Genomic DNA, 23,560 nt, shown 5'->3' with positions numbered 1-23,560 from the left:
TAATATATTTTTCATAAGCAGGGGCTGCTGTAGCGTGGGCAGCCAAGCTGAGTGGCTGGAAGTATGGCCAAAAAGGCAGGGGTGGGATCCCAGTCTGACCACCCTCTAGCCCTTCTTGGTGTAGACTCGGCCTCTGGCTTGATCTGAGCCAGGCTGGGGTTTCCCAAAGACAACCTCTACATTGTGTGGAGAAGTGGGGAGTGGGACAGCTGAACCAGACCCCATCCTGTCTGCAGCTCAGAGCCCGGCAATGCCGTTTGGGTGTGTGACTCTGGGCGACAAGAAGAACTATAACCAGCCATCGGAGGTGACTGACAGATATGATTTGGGACAGGTCATCAAGACGTGAGTGCCGGGTCTGTTGGGCCAGGGTGGGCGGGCCAGGGCTGGGGAAAGGGGAGTGGAGTACAGCCCATGCTGAGGCCAGGGCTGAGCGGAGTGCCTGCTGGCTGCAGTGAGGAGTTCTGTGAGATCTTCCGGGCCAAGGACAAGACGACAGGCAAGCTGCACACCTGCAAGAAGTTCCAGAAGCGGGATGGCCGCAAGGTGCGGAAGGCAGCAAAGAACGAGATAGGCATCCTCAAGATGTGAGTGTGAGGCCCTGGGGTGGGGAGGGGGAGGGGAGGAAGCAGGGCAGGGCTCCGAGGGCCAGGGACCTCAAGCAGTACCAGCCTCCGGCCAGTGAGTGTGCTGTGGCCCACCAAAGCTTCTCTGAGGGGCTTCAACCAGCTCTAGCGCTTGGCTCTTCTCTCTGCTGCCAGGGTGAAGCATCCGAACATCCTGCAATTGGTGGATGTGTTTGTGACTCGCAAGGAGTACTTTATCTTCCTGGAGCTGTGAGTGTGGGTCTGGGGTTCCAGGAGTCCTTAGTCCTCCCAGGTCTATACCTGCTCTGCCCTCTGCAGCCAGGGCAAGCCCCCCTTCTGGACCCTTGGGGTCCCAGGCCTATGTGCCTTGCCCAGCCAGCTGCCTGGTGTCGGTAGCCTGCCCACATACTCCTGCCGCCCCACCCCCGATCCTGCCCACGCCAGGCTCAGGGGCTGGTGTCCCTCAGGGCCACGGGGAGGGAGGTGTTTGACTGGATCCTGGACCAGGGCTACTACTCGGAGCGAGATACAAGCAACGTGGTGCGGCAGGTCCTGGAGGCGGTGGCCTACCTGCACTCACTCAAGATCGTGCACAGGAACCTCAAGGTGAGGCCGGCAACCAGGTCGAAGGGTCAGTTGGCAACTGGCCCGGGGCTGGGGTGGGCAGCACTTCGGGGCCATGGTCCACCCTCTGAGGGTTTCATGGTGTCTTCATCTGCCCACTCGCATGCCATTCCCGGCTGGAGCAGCTGGAGAACCTGGTTTACTACAACAGACTGAAGAACTCAAAGATTGTCATCAGCGACTTTCACCTGGCCAAGCTAGAGAATGGCCTCATCAAGGAGCCCTGTGGAACCCCCGAATACCTGGGCAAGCAGGGAGTGGGGCAGGGCAGGGTGGGACACAGCCTTCAAAGACTGACTCTGGGTAGTGGAGGAGGAAGTCCCCATCCCAGCAAATGGGTGTGGGTGGTACAAGGCCAGGGTAGGGCTGATACTGACCAGCAGATGGATCCTGTTTGCAGCCCCAGAGGTGGTAGGCCGGCAGCGGTATGGACGCCCTGTGGACTGCTGGGCCATTGGAGTCATAATGTACATCCTGTGAGTGGATAAGTGGGCAAACAGGCTGGCAGTGAGGTGGGAAGACGGTCTGCATCCATGGCCTTCCTGAATGACCCTGAGTGTGGGCCCCCATGCAGGCTTTCAGGGAATCCACCTTTCTATGAGGAGGTAGAGGAAGATGACTATGAGAACCACGACAAGAATCTCTTCCGCAAAATCCTGGCTGGCGATTATGAGTTTGACTCTCCATACTGGGATGATATTTCACAGGCAGGTAAGGAGGTACCCAGCATGAGGGCAGAGTAAAGGGCTGGTGTGGGGGACTGCTGTCAACCTTCTCTGCTGGACTCTGATCCCATCCCCGAGCCCATTCATCACCCCTAGACTGTGAGAGGGGTGCCCATGCCTAGACTCTGCCTGGCTTTCTCCCAGCCAAAGACCTGGTCACAAGGCTGATGGAGGTGGAGCAAGACCAGCGGATCACTGCAGAAGAGGCCATCTCCCATGAGTGGTGAGCAGGGAGCAGGGGGGCGGGCAGGAAGGATGGGAGGAGAGTCCAGGGGTTCCTTGTCCTCTGTCTTCTTCACACCTAGCAGCCTCCATCCTTGAGGCCTTGAGTTGGGTTTCAGGGGGGTACCCAGAGCTCAGGCCAGCTCAGAGGATCTTATAAGGAAAGGGTTGGGCACAGTCTCCATGAAGGCCATATGCCCTCAGATCTAGACACACTTGTACCCTTTCCAGGATCTCTGGCAATGCTGCTTCTGATAAGAACATTAAGGATGGTGTCTGTGCCCAGATTGAAAAGAACTTTGCCAGAGCTAAGTGGAAGGTAAGGCTTGGATGGCTCTCTTTCCTGGCTTGATCCTCAGTGCTCCTTCTGGCACCACAGTTTCTTGTCTGCATCACACCCCTGCAGACATACACAGGCTTTTCTTAAACCATCAGGTGTAGCTGTTAGTGTTATAACCTTAGGCAGGTGTGCTGAGCAGCTGGGTCCCTGGCTCTGGGGTGGTCAGAGGCAGCCAGAGCCTCATGGAATGGTCTGGGTTTGGCCTTTGTGAAGAAACAGATCCAGTTTCTATAAGCCTCACTCTGAGCCTCTCTCCACTGTCCTTTCAGAAAGCTGTCCGAGTGACCACCCTCATGAAACGGCTCAGGGCCCCAGAGCAGTCCGGCACGGCTGCAGCCCAGTCTGCTCCAGGCACAGATACTGCCACCCCTGGGGCTGCAGGCGGGGCCACAGCTGCAAGTGCAGCTGCCTCAGCCCTTGGGGGCAGTGCCACCCCAGCCACAGCAGGTGATGCTACAAAGAGCGAGAACGTGGCCCCCGCCGACCGTAGTGCCACCCCAGCCACAGATGGCAGTACCACCCCAGCCACTGATGGGAGCGTCACCCCAGCCACTGATGGGAGCATCACCCCAGCCACCGATGGGAGCGTCACCCCAGCCACCGACAGAAGTGTTACTCCAGCCACCGATGGGAGAGCCACACCAGCCGTGGAAGAGAGCACCGTGCCCACCACCCAAAGTAGTGCCACACCGGCTGCCAAGGCTGTTGCCACCCCTGAGCCGGCTTTGGCCCAGCCGGACAGCACAGCCCCAGGGGGCGCAACAGGCCAGGCTCCACCCTCTAGTAAAGGGGAAGAGGCTGCTGGCTGTGCCCAGGAGTCTCGGAGGGTGGAGACCAGCTGAGGGGGCAGGCTGTGGGGGGCGGGGGATGGGCAGGAGGGTGGGAGAGTGGATGAGGGGCTTCTCACTGTACATAGAGTCACTGGCATGATGCCCTCGCTCCCCCCCGCCCCTGCCTCCCAGCATGGGGCATGTTTGGGGGCCACAGGAGACCAGTCTCATCTCCTGTGTGTATGTGCGTGAGTGATGGGCAGGCCAGAGGCGGGACCAGCCCTAGCCCCTGCATGGATTCCTTGTGGCTTTTTCTGTCTTTTGCTAGCTTCATCAGTTTCTGTTTCTTGTGGGATGCTGCTCTAGGGATACTCAGGAGGTCCCTGCTCCCCTGCCCCCCTCCCCTCTCTGCCTCACAGTTCCCCCCCACACCCAGGCAGGCCCTGAAGGTCCCATCCTCTCCCAGGCCCTAAATTGGGTGGCCTTGCCCTGAGAGCTGGTCCTCCAGCGAGGCCCTGTCAGCGGTCTTAGGCTCCTGCACATGAAGGTATGTGCCTGTGGTGTGTGGGCTGCTCTAGGAGTGGAAACAGGCTGGTTAGAGAAGGCTGTAATCTTGGGCAGAATGCTTTAAGACAAGACTGGCCACATGGCCGGGGGCGCTGCTTGGTAGCCATGGGGGTCCTCAGAAGTGAATGAGAATGAGTTGGAGGGTAGAAGCTCCCACCTCTGTCCCTGGGACGTTTCTCCTAAGACCCTCGCGCTGTTTCTTTCCTGCCCCCCTGGGTCCTGCAGTGGGCTGCCCTGTGCCCTGCGCTTCAGGAGCCTGCAAGGGGAAGGAGGAGCAGTTAGGATGTGGCGATGAGATCTGGGAGGGCGGAGTGCACATCCAGGACCTAGTGTACCAGCCTAGCTGGGTCCTTACCCTGGGCCGAACAAGGACAGCTGCCGCTGGCTCTTCCCAGATGGGCTCCTTAGGCTCAGTCCACAGTCCTCTCCACCCCAGGCAGCGGGCCTGCTGCCTGGCAGTGTCCCATAGTCTGATTTGGGGGTTTGCCCTTCACAGGGCCAGATTTTCTGCTCTCTCAATTCAACAGTGAAATAGACAGGAACACTCTCTATGTTTATGACCCACTTCTCCTTCTATCAAGGCTTAGAGAGAGGCCCAGGTGTCTCTGGGCCACGCTGAGTTGCTTTTGCTGGAATGAGGGAGTGAATAAAGCTCCCCAGTTTCCTAATGGAGGCTCCTGGCAGGTGCCCTTTGTCAGACCCTACTAGAGCCTGGGCAGGCAGCCACACTGGTCCCAGCCCTCGCTTGGCACTCGGGGGTAGTCCTGCCCTTCTCCCTGCATGCCTGTGGGTCTGCTCTGGTGTATGAAGGTCGGTGGGCTGTGTACCTGCTGAACCTGGCAAATAAATGTCACTCTGCCAAAGCCTCTGGCCACCCTCTCGCCTTTGCTTCCTCTATATCACTGGGGAGGGCCCCTGGAAGGCAGTGGGGAGGGTAGAGGCTGGGGGTAGTTTCGCTGGTAGTGGTCTGAGCTCAGTGCCATGCGGATTGCTTGGGATGCCACAGGATGGTCCTTGATGGTAGGGGTGGGGTCCTCTGGACTCTAGAAAACCATGTGAGGCTACTGTTCTGACAAGTCTTGTTGAACAAGGAGTCCTTGTGTCGACTTAGGCATGAGACCTGGAACCCGCTGAGGGCCACCCACCATAGGGAGAGACCTTTTTGTACATGGCCAAAGTGGGTTTCCCTGGGTTGTGGAGTGGGTGCAGGATAGGCATTACACAATGATTCTATCCTGCCCTTTGTGTTGATTTCTCCTTCCTGTAAACAACACAGTGGCTTTCCACATAGGTCCCAAGGACTTCACTCAGGTCCACTTCACGTGGAACAGATAAGCTTTACATTATGGGGCTGTGTATAAGTTTTTTTTTTTTTCTGGGAAGAGGGGAGTAATACTACTAAAAACAGTTAATCACAAAAACTCCTAGGAGTACTCCTTCCAGCTGAGATTAGCCCAGGTGAACTCACCAGGGATGCCGCTCTTCCTCAGAGAGGATCTCAAAGACAACTCTGATGTGGGAATAATAAAAAAGGTTTGTTAGTCACTTGTCTAAGATGCAACTGGGCCTCCAAAACAACTCGATTGCAGTCCCGAGGCAAAACTGATCCTCCCGAGAGCTAGGACTAAGGTCAGGATACTGGCCCTGCCACCTCTAATCACCTCTAAACTCAGGAATCAAGTCTTGCTTGTATAGATCCTACGTGAGCTTGAGATGTCCTGAGTGGTTAGGACTTGTGTCCATCCTTCTAGGACCACTCAGAAAGGAGGGCTAAGAGAATGCAGCATTTTTTCGGTCTGGGAACTATGGGTTTCCACTATACTGTCAAGCACCGCCCAGAGCCCAGGGGACCCGCTCTATCGTGACCGTCGTCCCATTCCCTACTCTGCTCCGAGGGAGTAGAGAAGGCTGCGCTGAGAGAACAGGGCTCAGAAGCCCGTGCCCAGCGCACCTCGAGCCACCTCTGGCTTGGGACCATAACGCCCTGTGTTGCCCCCAAAAGGGGCCCGGCTAGCAGCCTAGCTGGTCCCCGTACCAACCCAACGCTGCGCTCCCGCTGTACCTGCGGTCTCAAAAGCGAACCGCGTGAGAATTACCGCTAGTTAGTTTCAGGCCCGCGCTCCGCCCCAGGATTCTCCACGGCCGCGGGGCCGTTAAGCCCCGCCCCCCGAGGGTTCTTCCAATCGGGACCTAACCTTCAGTGCAGCCACTTCCGATCCTCTCCCGGAAGTTGAGCCGTGGAGCCAAATTCGAAGCTAGTGAAGACGCGGAGGCACGGCCGCCAAGCTGGACCCGTCGCCGTTTCCTTGGCTACCTCGGCGACTCGAGACCAGTCATCATGCCTATCCGTGCCCTGTGCACCATCTGCTCCGACTTCTTTGATCACTCCCGCGACGTGGCCGCCATCCATTGCGGCCACACCTTCCACTCGCATTGGTGAGTGAGCGCTGTGTTGGAGCTGGGCCCTCGCTCCCGTAGGGCTACAGGACTGTGGGGTGTCGGGGCTCCGGGTGACCCGTCCCTGGACCCCCGACTGATGATGAAGAAGGCATTAGATGGGAATCCCACGAGACTTCCTGACCTGGGCAGAGGCGAGTTGTGTGGCAGGTTTCCCCAAGGAAGTGACAGCTGAGCTGAGTGGGGCTGTGGGTTGCGGAGTAGGGAGGCGGGGGAGGTACAAGGCTTGGTTTAATGAAGACAGAGTAGAGGTTTCTTTGATTGGCTTGCAGAGAAATGTGGTTTCAAAATTATTTGTCCGTGCAGATGCTTTCACCACATTAGTGAGCCCTTTGTTTTCTGCCAGACCTGGTAGCCAACAGTCTACTGGGTTTGCTGTGGTTTGCTTGGGTTTGGAATGATTCTGTCCAGAGTCATCTTCTTGGTCAGACACTCCACTGACCTAAGCAAACCCAAATTAACATCAAATGGCAAGGAGGTGCTCTCGAATCAAGGTGTTCTGCTGACTGGTAGGACCATTCTGTTGAGTGCATTGCTGGTGGGGAGATCCCCCTGGTAGCTGTGGACAGGCTGAGTCCCGAGTTTCTTTTTTAAATTGTGATGAAATACATGTAACATAAAATTAACCATTTTTTCCTTTTCCTTTTTTTTTCACTATACACCATTCTATTGGAGCAACATATAATATATATATAAGACTTAACATTTAACATTTTGCAAAAGCTTACTTAACAAAAAAGTTAATTTATGAAAAATGTATATGACCTGATTTTTATATCATAGTAAAATAGGCCCTTTGGAAAGGACATATGGAAGCAATTGATTTTTCTGGTGAACACAGCCTTTGTTTATACTTGCTCCAAAACTTCTGATATGATGATACTATTTTCTCATATTACCACCATTTCAGTATTGTTCTGTTGCCCAGCTTCACACATTAATCTCTCACAAGATTCATAAAGGGATCAAATTCCTGCAATATTTGTTGGACATGTCTGCCACCATTTAATTTCAATGAAAACTTCAAAAATTTAAAAAATTTTTCAAAACAAAAATTTTTTTTCAGGAGAATGTTTACTCGATGAGCTCGAAGATGCTTTCCATTTTGACCATTTTAAGAGTACAATTCAGTGGCATTAAGTACATTCACAATGTTGTGTAACCATCACCACTACCAGAGCGTTTCCATCAGTCCAAACTAAGCACTGAATCTTTTAAACAATAATTTTCCATTCCCCCCTTCCCACAGCCCATGGAAACCTCTGTTTTACTTTGTCTCCGTGAATTTTTCTTTTCTAGGGACCTCATATAAGTGAAATCACATTTGGTTCTTTTAAGTTTGGCTTATTTCACTAAGCACAGTCTTTTCAAGGTTCATCCATGTTGTAGCATGTTTCAGAATTTTACTCCTTTTTATGACTAAGGGATTATTATTCATTGTATGAAAATAACACGTTTTGTTTGTCCCTTCATCTGTTAATAGACGTTGGGTTGTTTCCATGTTTTGGCTACTGTGCATAATGTTACTATGAACATTGGTGTAGAAGTATATTTTCAAGTTCCTAGTTTCATTTATTTTGGGTTATCCTGAGAGGTGGACTAGCTGGATCCTATAGTAATTCTATGTTTAATGTTTTGAAAAGCTGCCCTTCTGTTTTTCCGTGTCAGCTGTACCATTTTACGTTCCCACTAACAATTCACAAGGGTTCCAGTTTCTCCACATCCTTGCCAAACTTTTTTTTTTTTTTAAATAATAGCCATCGTAATGGGTATCTTCGCTTTTACTGTGTGTGTTTAAAGCTATCAGTTTCCCTCTTGGCACTGCTTTTGCTGTCTTACACAGTTTTGATATGTTTTCATTTTCATTAATCTCATGGTATTTTCTTATTTCCCTTGCGATTTCTTCTTTGACCCATTGGTTGTCTAAGAGTGTGTTGTTTAATTTCCACACATTTGTGAATTTTCCATTTTTCTTCGGTTATTGATTTTTAGTTTCATTCTATTTTAATCAGAAAATCTATTTTGTGTGATTTTCAATCTTAAAAAAAAATTTAAGGTTTGTTTTGTGGCCCACCATATGGCCTATCCTAGAGAATGTTCCATGTGCACTTGAGAAGAATGTGTTTTCTGCTATTGTTGGGGGGAGTATACATCTGTTAGGTTAGTTGGTATAAAGTGTTGTTCAAGCCTTCTGTTTCCATATTGATCATCTGTCTGATTGTTCTATCCATTATTGAAATTGTGTAATATTAACATCTCCAACTTTTATTGTACTTGCTATTTCTCCCTTAATTCTGTACAGTTTTCTTTCATATATATATTTCATGTCTATTTTGTTAGGTGTATATATGTTTATAATTGTTATTTCTTGTTGGAGTGAGCGTTTTATCAATATATAAAGTCATTATCTCTTGTATGCTTTTTTGACCTGTTTGTTTTGTCTGACAATAATATAGTTACCTCAATTCACTTTTTGTTACTATTTTTATTTATTCTGCTTGAAATTCATGAGGTTTCTTTAACTTGTGGAACAATATCTTTACTCAGTTCTGGGAAACTATCAGCCATATTTCTTCATATATTGCCTCTATTCCATTATCTCTTTTCTTTCTATACTAGCATCTCATTTCTGCTGTAACAAATTACCACTAACTTAGTGGCTTAAGACAACAGAAGTTATTTTATAATTTTAGAGGTCCAAAATGGGTCTTGCTTGGTTAAAATGAAGATGTAAGTGGGGCTGTGCCTTCTTTGGCTCATGGCCTCTTTAGCCATCTTCAGAGTCAGCAGTGTTACATCTTCAAACCTCTCTGTATGACGCTTGTGATTACATGAGACACCCCTGGATAATCTCCCCATCTCCTTAACCTAATCACAGGTCCAAATTACTCTTGTTTTATAAGGTAGCATATTCACAAGTTTTGGTAATTAGGACATAGAGGTGAGGGCGTTATTCCACCTAACGCTTTCTTCCTGGAACTTCTAATTATATGTATCCTAGACCTCACGGTAACTTTTATATCTCTTATCATTTCTTATGTATTTTTCCACCTTTCTAATTCCCAGTGTTTCCTCTGACATATCTTTCAATGTACTGATCTTCAACTCTGCCTAAACTGCTATTAAGTTCATCCATTGAATTCTTAATTTGGGCCATTTGTTCAGTTTTGGAATTTCTGTTTATTTCGTATTAAGTTCTGATATGTCACCTTTTATTTTCAAATTCTCTTTTGATATTTTCGATCTTAATTTTTCTTTATCCAGCATAGTGTGTCTGTCATGGTGAGTGACAGTTCCAGTGTCTGAAGTCTCTGTGGTTATGTTCTGGTTTACAATATGCAGTGCTTTCTCTTGTGTAACTGTTTACTTTAAAACCAAGCATTATATTGAAATATAGTATAATACATAAAAGTACAAATATAAGAAATGTATAGCTTGCAGAATTTTTGCAGACTGAACACACCTATGTAACCAGAATTCAGAGCAAGACATCAGCACTTCAGAAACCTCCTGCTGAGAAAGACTGGGACCCGGGACACTCTTCCAGAATGCTTGCATTTGCACCTACACAAATGCCTCCTCAGACAACAGAACACGAAGAAACTATAAGGGACTAAAAGTAACTATATACGCGCTCAGCTTGCGCAAACTATGAACAAGAAGATACAAAAAGGCCAAAACCCAGCTGCCATTTCTGAGGTCCTGGAGCAAAACCAGGGTACTGTACAGGATCCCTCCACACAGGACCACCAAAGGGGTGGGCACACCACCACCTAAGCTACCCTTGTGGCTCAGCCTGCCAATCTGCCCCTCTGCACTCACCTCATATGAGGAACTCGCTCCTCACTCCCCTCCTCTCCCCAGCGAGCAAGCAAGGACACCTGTTGCTTGTTTTTGCTCCCTCCTGGTGCAGTCGCAAGAAAGCCTTGCCTGAATTTCTCCTCTGGCCTCTTACCAGTCTCTGTGGATTAGAGTCCAAGGGCCCCGTGCAGTCTTCCAGGTACTCCCACCAGTCTGCCTTTCCTCCACACATGATAGCCACTGTCTTGACTTCCAGCAACATAGATGAGTTTTGCCTACCTTTTACTTCATGTGAATGGAATTAAACACAATTTACTGCTTTTGGTTTTTTTTGGTATCAGGCTTCTCTTCTTCAGTCTTATGTTTATGTAATTCACCCATAATTTGTTCTGAGTTATAGACTCATTCATTCTCATTGCTGTGTAGTATTCCCTCACTGTGCATGGTTAGCTTTGTATTATATGTATTTGAAAAATTATTTATAGAAAAAAAAAATCGCAGTCTAGAAAGATGGTATCATCTTCCCAAAAGGACTGTTTTCCCGTGGTCCCTGGGGGGATTGTCCACAAGTAGGCCAACTAGTAGATTGTCTACTACATTTTGATTTTGTTTTGACGGCGCTACCTGGCTTGTGGGATATTAGTTCCCCAACCAGGCAGTGAAAGCGCAGAGTCCTTTACCACTGGACCAGCAGATAATGCCCTAGTAGAAGAATATTTTAACGTTTAGGGCAGATCGATGGTGCATAGCTGGGCTGTGTTTCACTTTTACTTCTGCTTGCTACCTCTAGTTTGCCCTCACTTTGAAAGTTACCCCTTTGGAATATTATAATTCCTGTCTCTGAGGGACCCTGACTTTGACCATTGCCCCTAACCTCAATTAAAGGCTAGACAGTTGATAAAATTACAGCTCAGGAGAGAGAAGTCCAAGCCAGCAAGGGCCAAGGAAAAAAAAAAAAAAAAGGGCCAGTTGGTTGGATTGCTTGTACGAGTCAGGCTTTGTGGGATATACCATCACTACCTCAGGTGTTGCCCTCCTGGGTGGGCAGGTGATGGGTCAGAGAGGAGCAGGACAGACGCTGTAATGGTCGGGGTGGCTACCTGGCCTGTATGTTTCCCCCTAAAACCAGTCTGTTTTTCTGTTCTCATTCCAGCCTAATTCAGTGGTTTGAGACAGCACCGAGTCGGACCTGCCCGCAGTGCCGAATCCAGGTAAAGTTGGTGGGGTGAAAAAACTCCTCAGCTAAAGATACTCCTCGCCAGGGAGCAAGGATGAGGAGAGGTCTCTGAAGCAAAGCAATGTCTTTGACCTGTCTGGACCATCTGGTTTGAGGCTGGTGGAGCCTCACTTGTGCTCTTAAATGGTGCGGGAGGCCTGCTTTTGCCCAGGGGGAGCTGGCAGATGGACTCGTTGCCTGGGCCAGTCTTCACCTGGCTAGATTTGGTCTCCTTATCTGCCTTTCCCCTGCAATGCCCAGCACCTAGAGTTGGGGTATCTTTTGAGCAGTTGCCACATGGATCTGTAATGACATGACTCAGTAACTAGTGGTAGCCAGCTTGGGACACCTACAGGATTGCAGAGGTCACCTCCCTCCAAGGGATGTGCTGTGAAAGGCTAGGCGGGAGATGGGCTTGGCTGCATGTCCCCTGTCCTCCTTGCCCGTGACCCAGCTATGCAGTCACACTGTGTCTCGTTCTTTCATTCAGGTTGGCAAAAGAACCATTATCAATAAGCTCTACTTTGACCTTGCCCAGGAGGAGGAGAATGTCTTAGATGCAGAATTCTTAAAGGTACCCAGACTTTATCTCATTCTGCTGAATCCCAGGCCCTCTGAGAGTTCACTTTCTGCTCCTACCCAGGGAGGGTACCTAGAGTCTGGAGATGGGTTCTGGAAGGGGAGACTTGATAGAGAATTCAAAGCTGGGACAGTGAGAGCAGAGAATAATTGATGATGTTCCAGTCATTGGAGAAATCCTCTGTCAGGGAGGAAGGGGAGCCACTTGACTGTGAGCCCTCCTCTTGGGATTTCAGAGCAGTTCTGACCATAGTTTAGAATGTGTCCCTCGAAGTCCCCTCACCTTGCAAAGAATGTACAACCATCTTTTCCAGTCCTCAGCCAGGGAAGATGTGTGAACCCACTGTTCGCAAACCTGCCTGTTCACAACTGCCTGGGCAGCTTGGTGTGTATCCAGGTGCCTGAGTCTTTCCCAGAGCAGGAATGGAGGGCAGGGCCCCTGGAATCAAGATATGCAGCCAGGATGGAAACCCACACTGCAGGGGAGGATGGGTGGGCCCTCTACACTTCTACTGCTTCCCCTCCAAGCTTAAGATTTAGCTTGCTTCGTGCACAAAGGGATTGGATTGGCAGAAACCTCTCAAGGAAGTGGGATTGGGGTTTGCAAGTGAACCTGGACTCTGAGGGTTAATTTTCTGGCCATCTGTCAGATTAGGATTCATTCGGCTCTGGCCCCCGGGGGGCTGTGACGTCCTTGGAACCTCACTGCTTCAAGATGTGGAGCTTTTGTGCTTAAAGCTAACGTGTTCATCGTCATGGTAACTGCTCCCAGTTTTAAGCCGTGTCCTCCTTGTGAGAAAAGCAACAAAGGCAGCTTCAGTTCTTTCTGATTTTCTAAGCCATATCTGGGAGACATAGAGGCAAAATCTTGAGTAGTTTGGAGCAAGGACTTGGAAGGCACCCTGCCTGGGTGTGGAAGGTGCTAGGGACTAGTGGAAAGGTTGGGCTGGCAGCTGCTCTCAGGCAGCCCGTGTGCCCTTCTCTACCCACGGCTTCCAGCTGAGATGTCCAGCCTGTTTAACCAGCTCAGCCACCAACAGCTCCTGCCCCAAAGTCCTGAGTAGAGAGTTTGACGACAGGAGCTTAGCCCCGAAGAGGGGCCCGGCCTTGTATTGGTCATAATATGAGTCTTGCATTGACCTGGGAAGAGTAACCTGGATGAGGATTGTTCTGCATCCAGTTACCATCACGGACCCTAGGCCAAGCCTTTCAGGTCTACTGAGCCTGGTTTTCCTGCTTATGGAGTAGGTACATCTCTTGCCCACAAGGGTGTTGAGTTCATGGGACTCCTGAGTGGGAGTGGGGCTCTCTTCTGCTCCAGCCTCTCAGTGGTTCTGTGGCAGTGGCTGTGGAACATATGTATGGGCTTGGGGAGGCTCGTTTGACCCTCACAACAGTCTGGTTAGAGCCTAGTGCAGGTGAGGTTTCATCTAGGGGTGCAGAATTGTCTTGGCTCCCCTACCCTATTGGTTTCTGGGGCTGGAAGAGTCCTGGCACACAGAGCCAGCTTAGGGCTGGGAGGGGGTAGACCATGAAGCAGGTAGGACCCAGGGTGGAGGGAGCAGTGTGGCCCAGGGTGCTTGGCCATCCCATTTCTGTGTCCCTGCTGGGTCCAGCTAATGCCAGGGAATGTCAGGACGGGCACAGGCCTGAGGAAGCGATGGAAGCTTCTGCCATAAAACCGACTGTGCAGGCCAGGCTCCACTTATTTTGCCCCCTGTTATGCCTCTTTTCCTGTCCTAGGGTCTTATACCTGAGATTATCTGCATTTTACCGACTTTTTAAAAAGACACTCAGAGACAAAGCAAGGCTTCTGTCTCCCTTATTGATTTCACTTGGCCTTGAGGAGCAGCAGGTTCATGCTTTTCTGGGCCCACAGGCCTCATTGTCCCCGCCTGGGGCTCCCCACAGACCTTATGTGAGGCTGGGTGGGGGCCAGCTGTGATGCCTTCTTGCTGCTTACTATGAGTATTGCCTTGCAGAATGAACTGGATAATACCAGAGCCCTGCTTTCCCAGAAAGGTGAGTTCCCAGGGGCCTTGGGAAGCCCCTGACTTGGGTACTGGACTGAGGCCTGGGAGGAAGCCCTCAGCCTTCTGGCATATCCAGGGGCTCTCCCTGCTTGGTATATCCAAGTCTTATCAGCTCTTGTGATGGCAGAAAAGGAAAGGAAAGGGAGGTGACTGATGCTGTTCACCCAGATGGGGTGAGCCTCTTCTTTGTCCTGGGGCTGCTCGCCTAGGACCCAGGCTGGGAGGAGTCTACCTAACAGGTCAGAATATTGTAGTTGAGGATTCCGCTGCCAGATTTGGCAGGAACCTGCTTGAGGGTTTCCCTCATAGCTCAGTTGGTAAAGAATCCACCTGCAATGCAGGAGACCCCAGTTTGATTCCTGGGTTGGGAAGATCCCCTGGAGAAGGGATAGGCTACCCACTCCAGTATTCTTGGGCTTCCCTTGTGGCTCAGCTGGTAAAGAATCTGCCTGCAATGTGGGAGACCTGGGTTCGATCCTTGGGTTGGGAAGATTCCCTGGAGAAGGGAAAGGCTACCCACTCCAGTGTTCTGGCCTGGAGAATTCCATGGACTGAAAGTCCACGGGGTCGCAAAGAGTCGGACACGACAGAGGGACTTTCACTTTGACTTTTTCAGTGCTTGAGTTCTGGGATGATGAATTAACTAGACTGTGGGATCAAGGAGCAGTGAAATCTTTACTCCAGTAACTCTGAGCAGCAGAAAAAGGGTCTCATCCCCAGAATGGCTGGGCATCCCTGGTTTGGTGCTTGCCAGAGAGATAAGCAGGCTGCCTGACCTGTGGCCCACGACTTGTTCCTCACCTGGCTCTGGGGTGGGGTGCTGGGGCCCAGGGCCCCAGGTTCTCATAGTGCATAGTAGACAGGCCTTTCCTCTCCCTCTGTCCCCAACCCCTGCTGCAGAGAAGGAAAAACGAGACAACCAGCTCATCATCGACTCTTTGCGGGACACGCTGGACGAGCGCAACGCCACTGTGGAGTCCCTGCAGAGGGCCTTGGACAAGGCTGAGATGTTGTGCTCCGCCCTCAAGGTGGGTCCCCAGCCCCCGTGGGCACAGGTTGCTGGGGAGATACAGTCTTCCTCCTGGGCTCCCCACTGTGGGCTTGTCTTTTGTGTCTGCCTTGGCTAATACCGTGGTCTGTACAGTTGTAAAATGGAGGGAAATTCCATCTTCCCCAGGCCTCCTACCCAGCCCATGAGAAAAGGGTCGTATTGCCCGAACCTGTGGTTGTTGTACTAGTTTGGAGAGGTGAGGCTTGCCCAGTGTTTCGTGGAAGGACTGCTCAACCAAGACCTCAGTGAGCCTAGGCCGTGTTTCCCAAAGTGGTTTGTACTCCACTGACAAAGCCAGCCTGAAGAACCTTCCATTAGCGTGCCTGTCCTTGGCTGGGCTGCTCTCTGGAGCCAGATCAAACAGCATCCCAGAGAGGAGCAGGGGGCCTTTGAAGTTGGCTGTGCTGAGCTGACCGGGCAGATCAAAGCCTGCAGAGCAAGCGGCTCTAGACCCAGATGAATTTTGTATCAGCCTGGGTTGGTGAGCCTCTTGCTCTCCAAGGGGCAGGAGGTGATTGATCTGAATCCACAGTTGAAATTCTGACCTCATATGAAGGAGCCAGTCATTGCCGGATGCCATTTGAGAAGGAAAAGGACCCAGCCGGGTGAACGGATAGGGCCCCAGGGTGTTCGCCGTTTCTGGCTCTGCTTGGTGGCTGGATTGGATCATGTGGCCTGGCCAATGGGAAGGAAGGAGCAGACCAGCACCTGGCCACAGAGCAGGAGTGTGTTGGCGTTCCCAGGTCGGAGATGAAGTGGCCAGGTGCTGAGGGCAGCTGTCCTACCCTGGCAACTGTCCATAGCTGATGGATAGCATGGCCTGGATCTGTGCTCCAGGCTTCTTCAGCTTCCTACACAGTCGCTGGACTCTGGCAGCCCCCAGCAGGCCTTTAGATGCTGAGAGTGGGCTATGCTGATGGTAAGACGTATCTCAGGAGGAAGCAAGCCAGGGGGATGAGGAAGCAGCTGGTCCAAGGCCTCGTAGCAGCAAAAGCACACGTCAGAGTGGGGCCCAGGAGCCTTACCTCCTGGGGCTTGCACACATGCTTATCAGTATTTTCAAAAGCAGACGGTTCTAGGGTGGAGTTCTCCCGGCGACTTTAACCTTGGCCCCTGGGATCCGCCAAGCAACAGACATGTTGGGGTGCGTTTGCTCTTCAGAAGCAGATGAAGTACTTGGAGCAGCAGCAGGATGAGGCCAAGCAAGCACGGGAAGAGGCCCGCCGACTCCGGAGCAAGATGAAGAACATGGAGCGGTGAGCTTAGAGCTGGGGCCTACCCTGTGCCCTTGCATCCCCGGGGCACGGCTCTCGGGGCTGCAGCAGGGGATGGCTCAGCTCTCTGTAGGCCACGGGGGGCTCAGTCCTTACTCAGCCTCTGCAGGCTCCTCCACTTTCCATGGGAAACCTGGCAGGGCTTTTGTTCTAAGAACCTCTCCGTGGGCATCCCTGACCTGAGACCCTCTGTCAGCACCCTTTCTCAGCACCATCCCTGCAGCTGTGCTAAGCTCTGCGCTGGGGCCTTTCTTTGGGCAGAGCCGCCTGCTAAAGCATCCTAGCAGCTCAGGCTGTCTCCATAGCAACGGCAGCAAAGGGAGGCAGAGCTGCACTGGGTACCTACCCATCAGCCTCCAGATTTTAAATGCCGTGGGCCGGGTGTTTTTCAGAATCGAGCTCCTACTCCAGAGCCAGCGGCCCGAGGTGGAGGAGATGATCCGAGACATGGGTGTGGGACAGTCCGCGGTGGAGCAGTTGGCTGTGTTCTGCGTGTCCCTCAAGAAGTGGGTACTCTGGCCCCGGTATCCAAGCTGAGTCATGGCCCCCAAGCCATGCCCCTCTGCGTGTTGCCCGTCTCTCATGAAGCGAGCAGGCAGAGTGAGGAGCAGGCTCTGGAGCCCTGCTGCCTTCGTTTGAACCACATCCCACCTCTTACTGTGTGGCCAGGAGCCAGTTTCTTAACGTCTCTGATCCTTAGCTTCCTGAACAGATAATAATAACCTGCCTCACAGAATTATTGAGAGAATTGCATGTGAATTAGAAGTGTTATTTCTAAGGAGGTTGGCACAGCTCGCCATGCTCCAGTTTGATATCTGGAGCCTGTTCCCCATTAGCACGCGGTTACTGACCCCACCTGGCTTGCATCAGAAACAGCTCAGGTGTTCATTCCCATGGGTGTGGGGTTGGAGAAAAGGGGCCACTTGGCTGACAGGTATGAAGGATCCCTGATGCCTGGTGTGCAGCCAGTTGGTGTAGGGGGCCTCCTAGTGGGGCCAGGGTTTCCTGCACACCCTCTCAAATCTCCAGTGCCTGCAAGCAGGCAGGAAACAGCGATTCACTAGCTCTTTAGCATCTGGGGTGCTTGACACCCTGCAGTGCCAGCCGGTCCCTGCTGGGCTCCGGTGTCAGAGTTGGAAGGAGAAGGGCTGGGGGCTTCGGCTGGGCTTTGTGTTTGCTTGGTGCTGTGACTCAGTCTGACCAGGGGGGTGTCCCGGGCTGACATCTCTTTTCCATGGTCCCTTCGTAGAGAGTACGAGAATCTAAAAGAGGCCCGGAAGGCCTCAGGGGAGCTAGCTGACAAACTGAAGAAGGACTTGTTTTCTTCCAGAAGCAAGGTAACTGAATGGGGAGCCAAGGGTGAGGGGAGAGGTGGCTGTCCTTTTGTCATGCGTGTGAGCGGCTCCTAGGCCAGGCCCTGGGGCTGTGGGATGACTCACAGAGACTGGCTTCTGGTCCTCACTAGGCACTGACTCTGGCTTGCTTGGCTTGTCTGCTTAGGGTGGCAGGTCACGCAACTGTCACCCCAACACCTGCACACTTCTGTTCCCCTCTGCTCTCTGGGTACTTCTCAGCTGGCTGGGGCACAAATGTGATGGCTTCAGGGGCCTGTTTTTTGTTCCAGGCCTAGAGTAGGAGGCCTCTTGTTCTTTTCTTTGTGGTTTGTTTATTTTATTTATTTATTGTGTGTGTGCTGTGTTTTGCCATTTGGTTTATTCCCCTTGTTCTTCTGTTCCCTGACCAGGGATTGAACCTGGGCTGTGGAGTGAAAACCCAGAATTCTTACCACTAGACCACCAGGGGACTGACTCCCTGTAGAAGGCCTCTTGAAACCTGAATCAGTCAACACAGCTGCTTTTATTTCTGGGCATGGTGCATGTCAGGGCATAGATGTAGGGAGGAGCCCTGGACTGCTCTAGATGAACACTGCCAGACTAAGACAAAGGTCCAGCCCCATGGAGCTCGGGTCTTCCCTGTGTCCCCCGCTCCTCCTGGGTCTGGGCTCCCACGAGCTAGTGTAGCAGCAGGTGGGGGCGGGGCACACAGCCAGCCCTGTGTTCATCCTTCGCTCCTTACACTTTTTTGCAGTTGCAGACAGTCTGCTCTGAACTGGACCAGGCCAAGTTGGAGCTGAGGTCATCTCAGAAGGACTTACAGAGTGCTGACAAGGAAATCGCGGTGAGGAACATCTACGAGCAGGTGGGAAGGAAGGGTGGTTTATGTGCCCTCCAAGATGTGGGCTGGGTGAGTTCTGCCCACAAACCCTGTATCAGTCAGTGGTCGCAGCTCTGGGCTCCCTGTATCCTCCTGGTTCAGGGTGGGTCAGGACAGGAATCTTGGGCTTTGGTCTGAAGCCTGGGCTCCTCAGCAGAGGACAGAGAGCACAGGGATCTTGCTGACAGTCTGTCCTGTACCTGCATCCTTGAGGTCACCAGAGGAGGGGGGTTCACCGGAGGAGGAGGAGGAGGTCACCGGAGGAGGTCACCGCCAGAGGGGTTCTGAGGTCAGGTGGTCCTGGCCTCCTGAGCCTGATATTTGACTTTCAGGCCTTGTTCTGGTCCCAGTGGGCTTGCCTTTCATGCGTACAGCTCACGTCCATGGTGGCCACTCTGGACTTGGTGCCTCAGTCTTTCTTTCACACTCTTCTCTTTCCTTCCTGAAGAGCCTGAAAAAAAAGCTGACGATACTGCAGGAAACCCTGAAGCTGCCACCAGGAGACAGTGAAACTATCAACCGCCTCGTTTTAGAGAGGTTCGTTGACCCTCTGGGGTGGAACAGGGACTCCAAGCTGGAGGAGCTCCCTGGTAAGGGTGTCTTCACCCTTTCTGGCTTTGTTGGGGGGTAGGTGGCCCAGGTCGGCCTGAAGGTTGTGGACCTCCTGGCCTGAGTGACAGCCAAGACTGAGGTGGAACGCAGCTTTGAGGCAGGCCCTGGGCTTTGACAAAGAAAGGCCAGAAAGGCCCTGGGGATGGTAAGGGAAAGGGGAGGGGCATCCTGTGTATGGAGCAGCCCACCTGATACATCCGCCTGCCCCAGGTTCTGAAACAAACATGAAGCCACCACCAAAAGAGCTCTCCTCTGGTCCCAGCACTGGCACACTAGAGCTGCCAGCAGAGGGAGCCAAGAGGCCGAGGGATGGCTGTCCCTGCCTGTGTGGCCGCCCGGAAGCCGACAGGCTGAGTGGGTCCTCAGGCCTGGCTGGCCCGCTGGTGGTCCGAACAGAAAACATAACCCAGCGACCCAGCCGGTTTTATTCGAGTCACTTTTCAATGCTGGAAAATCACTATGGTCCCTTTTCCGCGCATCCACTCGTTTGCTTGGAGCCTGCCCATCTAACTTAGGAGCTGCTTCCCTGACCCTTTCCCTTTTTACCACCTCTGTGTGAGGCTTGGGACCATCTACTCCTCCCATCTGCCCAGCATAGCAACCCCTGGGCATCCTACCAGTCCCTTGCCAAACACCTCCCAGGACCCTCTGCACTCAGCCCTCATGGAGCTGGCCTTGTGGGCGGGGTGGACCTTCAGGCTTCGGGCCAATTGCACTGCCCCTCGCAGCAGGACACCCCTTGCCTTACTGCTCCGTGTCCCCCTGCTCTGTGTCCCCCTGCTCTGTGTCCTCACTGCTCCATGTGTCCCTGCTCCGAGTTCCCTGCTCCGTGTCTCCCTGCTCCGTGTCCTGTTCCGAGTTCCCTGCTCCAAGTGTCCCCCTGCTCCATGTCCCCTGTGTCCCCCTGCTCTAAGTCCTCCTGCTCTGTGTCCCCCTGCTCTGTGTCCCCTGCTCCGTGGCCTGCTCCGAGTCCCCTGCTCCGTGGCCCCCCGCTCCGTGTCCCCCTGCTCCGTGTCCCCCTGCTCCGTGTCCCCCTGCTCCGTGTCCCCTGTGTCCCCCTGCTCCGTGTCCCCCTGCTCCGTGTCCCCTGTGTCCCCCTGCTCCGTGTCCCCCTGCTCCGTGTCCCCTGTGTCCCCCTGCTCCGTGTCCCCCTGCTCCGTGTCCCCCTGCTCCATGTCCCCTGTGCCCCCCTGCTCCGTGTCCCCCTGCTCCGTGTCCCCCTGCTCCGTGTCCCCCTGCTCCGTGTCCCCTGTGTCCCCCTGCTCCGTGTCCCCCTGCTCCATGTCCCCTGTGCCCCCCTGCTCCGTGTCCCCCTGCTCCGTGTCTCCCTGCTCTGTGTCTTGCTCCAAGTCCCCTGCTCCGTGGCCCCCTGCTCCGTGTCCCCCTGCTCCGTGTCCCCCTGCTCCGTGTCCCCCTGCTCCGTGTCCCCCTGCTCCGTGTCCCCCTGCTCCGTGTCCCCTGCGTCCCCCTGCTCCGTGTCCCCCTGCTCCGTGTCCCCTGTGTCCCCCTGCTCCGTGTCCCCCTGCTCCGTGTCCCCCTGCTCCATGTCCCCTGTGTCCCCCTGCTCCGTGTCCCCCTGCTCCGTGTCCCCTGTGTCCCCCTGCTCCGTGTCCCCCTGCTCCGTGTCTCCCTGCTCTGTGTCTTGCTCCAAGTCCCCTGCTCCGTGGCCCCCTGCTCCGTGGCCCCTGTTCTGTGTCCCTCTGCTCTGTGTCCTCCTGCTCCGTGTCCCCCAGCTCTTCTCCACACTGAAGGGTCCACTGTCCTCTGCACTCCCTTCCCTAGTCTCCTCGGCAGAAATGAGCTTACTGTCTTCTGCACAGGTACTGCTTCATATTCAGATGCCATTGGGTGCCAGGGGCCACAGAGGTGCTCTGGAGGCTTGTGTACACCCTGGTCCCCCCAGGATGTACACACCCAGCTGTGGCACGTGAGATCTTCCCTGACCAGGCATCAGACCCTCATTCCCTGCATTGCACGGCGGATTCCCAACCCCCGGACCACCAGGGAAGTCTCTAGGAACACTACTTGAATGTATGTCTCATATTCAAGCTCTGAAAGTGCCAGCCCTCTAGGGGAGTTGTTTGGACAGCCTCTAATATGTCCACTGGCCATGATAAGTAGCACTGGAAGGAACATCCATCTGCTTCAGCCTGTGGTCACCTCTCTGACAGGATCCTTGCATGCACTCTGAGAAATGAGGCTTCTTGAACAAAACGTTTTTTATTTGTGTATTTGGGTTTTCTGTGGGTTTCTGCTTTCTTCCTTGCATGTCTCCAGACTTCTACTGTGTGAAGGACCAAGCCAAGGACTATCTCTTTTTTCTGGAGAGATTAGGGTTTCCTTGAAGGATAGCTTTAAACCAGGTGTGAGCTCCAGGCCCCTGGAGCTGACCCATCTCTAATGCTTGAGGGGCTGTTGCCACTGTGATCTTGAGTATCCGAACTGTCTCTGCCTTATAGCCCAGCTCCTGTGGAGATGGTGGGCCTGAAGCTTCGCCGGCCAGCCTTTGGCGATGATATTGACCTCAATGCTACCTTTAATGTGGACACTCCCCCATCCCAGCCCTCCACCACCCAGCATGGCCTTGCCAAGAGGCTCTTCCCTGAGAAAGCACAGTAAGTGGTAGTCCCTGGCCCTTCCACAGCCTGGAGGGAGGATGGCTAAGAGATCTCTGAAGGTCCTGTGCTAATAGCTCTGAGTGGCTGACAGGGCACTGAGGGTCACCTGGGTTTGGACATGAATCTGGTTCCAGCCACCTCTTCTTCCCTCTCCTGAGTACTCACTCTATACAAAGCCCTTCTCTTGCTTATGTCATTAATCCTCACATCTCTCTCTTGCAGTTCTCCTGTTCAGGATGTTCCCAAGAAGATAACCAAAGGCCCCAGGCAGGTAAGGCCCCTGAAGATGTTCAGGCAGTCACCCTCCATCCTTGGCCAGGACTGAGTATGAAGCTGGTCTTCTGAGAGGTCAGGGTCTTGCCGGAGCCCTCTCACTCCTGGAGGACCCTGGGAACCCTACTGCCTGTCCTTCCTGCCTCCGGATGAGGCACCAGAGATCCTGATCCTGTTCCCACATGCCTCCCACCCCCCTCTTTGCTGCCACCTGTCTCATCGAGCCTGGCTCTGGGGTCCCCTCTGCAGGAGTCCCAGCTCTCACTGGGGGGCCAGCGCTGTCTGGGGGAGCCTGATGAGGAGCTGGCTAGCGCGTTCCCCGTCTTCATCCGGAATGCTCTCCTGGGCCAGAAACAGACCAAGAGGGTCAGGGCAGAGCCCTGCCGCAGCACAGATGCAGTGAGTGTGGTTTCCCACAAGGGAAAAGTGTCTGCCTTCTTGCAGGTGGGGCTGGGTGGCCCTCGCCCATTAGGCCAGCCCACTTACCTCTTCCTTCTGCTTTAGGTAAGGATTGGCTTCGATGGACTTGGAGGCCGAACAAAATTCATCCAGCCTGTATCCTTATTTTGTGGTGTTGGGCTGAGCTAAGCTATGGTGCCCACATCATCCCTCACCTGTACCCCCAGACCCCAACTTACTGGTGGCTGCAGTCCCAGGCGGGCAGAGCCAGACCTTGCCCCGTGTAGCAGCGCTGCCCACCCCCAAGGTTGAGCCCTGCGTTCCAGTCCTCTCTGTAGGCCTCTTCCTTGACATTTCCTTCAGACCGACACAACTATGATCCGCCCACTGCTGGTTAAACCAAAGCCCAAGGGCAGGGCTAGGCAGAAACTGGGGGCCAGGACAGCACCCACCCCCTCCCAGGCCACACTGGACAATTTCCTATGGTAGTGAAAACAGTGAGTCTGATCGGTGGCCAGAAACATGCCTCTGACTTACAGGCCAAGGACTGGTGACTGGCTTGGCAGAGGGTTTGGCAGGCATGGCTCCTCTTCTAGGACCAGCCCAGTGGACAAGGATAAATAAGAAGATGGGGGTGAAAGTGGGGCCCAGAAACCTACTTTTCCTGCACACACCCTGCCCCACCTCCATCATACTGGGTCTCCCTGTCGGGGCTGACGTGATCAGCTCAGTGTTCCTGCCGGCAGGGCTTGCCCCTTGTTCCAGACTTCTTTTTATAGCCATGATCAGATGTGGCTGGGCTACTTCTGGTCCTCAGACCGGGGTCTTTTGTTGACTGTAAGCACCAAGGTCTTGAGGCTTCTCAGGCCACCTCGGCCCGCCCAGGCTTTTGCCTGCTTCTGACTTGCTGTTGGCATGGCCTGGGCCAGGCAGGGCAGGAGATGGTCAATGGTAATAGGGAGAGGAGGGGGCAGATTTCTATGTGAAATAAAAAAGATACAGTCTTTTCTTTCTGGCTCTGGGAGGGTAAATTTGCACTCACTTTGAAAAACTGACTTGCATGATTTTCTAAAGGGGGCACCTTCACCTAGACCCAGACCCGGAAATTCCGCCCTTAGGCATGTGCCCTCTCACAGGGAGACTCTAACAAGCGATTTATCACCTAGCTTTGTCCACAGTCTGTAACCTGGGCACGGTG

General features: G+C 53.1%; 2 protein-coding genes and 1 long non-coding RNA gene across 3 annotated transcripts; 2 read left to right on the top strand and 1 right to left on the bottom strand.

Annotated features, from left to right (window-relative positions):
* Positions 1–3: 3 nt before the first annotated feature.
* LOC128050121 (uncharacterized) lies at positions 4–5,955 on the bottom strand. Its single transcript, XR_008199636.1, has 5 exons — positions 5,898–5,955; positions 5,304–5,345; positions 1,589–1,685; positions 1,158–1,363; positions 4–780 (listed from the first exon to the last, which is right to left on the bottom strand). It is a non-coding gene; the product is annotated as an uncharacterized LOC128050121 (long non-coding RNA).
* Positions 251–3,340, top strand: CAMKV (CaM kinase like vesicle associated). Its single transcript, XM_052642410.1, has 10 exons — positions 251–345; positions 456–587; positions 762–836; positions 1,055–1,193; positions 1,337–1,457; positions 1,612–1,687; positions 1,786–1,922; positions 2,081–2,159; positions 2,390–2,477; positions 2,768–3,340. Exons 1-10 carry the CDS (start codon positions 251–253, stop codon positions 3,338–3,340), a joined length of 1,515 nt encoding a protein of 504 aa, XP_052498370.1.
* A 218-nt stretch (positions 5,956–6,173) lies between the features above and the next one.
* Positions 6,174–22,851, top strand: TRAIP (TRAF interacting protein). Its single transcript, XM_052642976.1, has 15 exons — positions 6,174–6,271; positions 11,247–11,304; positions 11,800–11,883; positions 13,871–13,910; positions 14,822–14,949; positions 16,134–16,228; positions 16,639–16,752; positions 17,496–17,583; positions 18,335–18,424; positions 18,909–18,997; positions 21,532–21,687; positions 21,913–21,961; positions 22,213–22,362; positions 22,468–22,518; positions 22,726–22,851. The coding sequence occupies exons 1-15, from the start codon at positions 6,174–6,176 to the stop codon at positions 22,849–22,851; spliced, it is 1,416 nt and encodes a 471-aa protein (XP_052498936.1).
* The last annotated feature ends 709 nt before the right edge of the window (positions 22,852–23,560 follow it).

The sequence above is a fragment of the Budorcas taxicolor genome, chromosome 1, assembly GCF_023091745.1.
Source record: "Budorcas taxicolor isolate Tak-1 chromosome 1, Takin1.1, whole genome shotgun sequence".
Classification (NCBI taxonomy): Eukaryota; Metazoa; Chordata; class Mammalia; order Artiodactyla; family Bovidae; genus Budorcas; species Budorcas taxicolor.
This window is presented reverse-complemented; position numbering and strand designations above follow the sequence as displayed.

What these genes read in the sequence shown, in the direction of transcription:
- CAMKV (XM_052642410.1), top strand. Translation starts at nt 251, where the DNA reads ATGCCGTTTGGGTGTGTGACTCTGGGCGACAAGAAGAACTATAACCAG. An exon ending in GAGGCCATCTCCCATGAGTG is followed by an intron (nt 2,160 to 2,389) that starts GTGAGCAGGGAG and finishes TACCCTTTCCAG; the next exon opens with GATCTCTGGCAATGCTGCTT. An exon ending in TTGCCAGAGCTAAGTGGAAG is followed by an intron (nt 2,478 to 2,767) that starts GTAAGGCTTGGA and finishes CTGTCCTTTCAG; the next exon opens with AAAGCTGTCCGAGTGACCAC.
- TRAIP (XM_052642976.1), top strand. Translation starts at nt 6,174, where the DNA reads ATGCCTATCCGTGCCCTGTGCACCATCTGCTCCGACTTCTTTGATCAC. An exon ending in TTCTGCGTGTCCCTCAAGAA is followed by an intron (nt 16,753 to 17,495) that starts GTGGGTACTCTG and finishes GTCCCTTCGTAG; the next exon opens with AGAGTACGAGAATCTAAAAG. An exon ending in AACCGCCTCGTTTTAGAGAG is followed by an intron (nt 18,998 to 21,531) that starts GTTCGTTGACCC and finishes TCTGCCTTATAG; the next exon opens with CCCAGCTCCTGTGGAGATGG.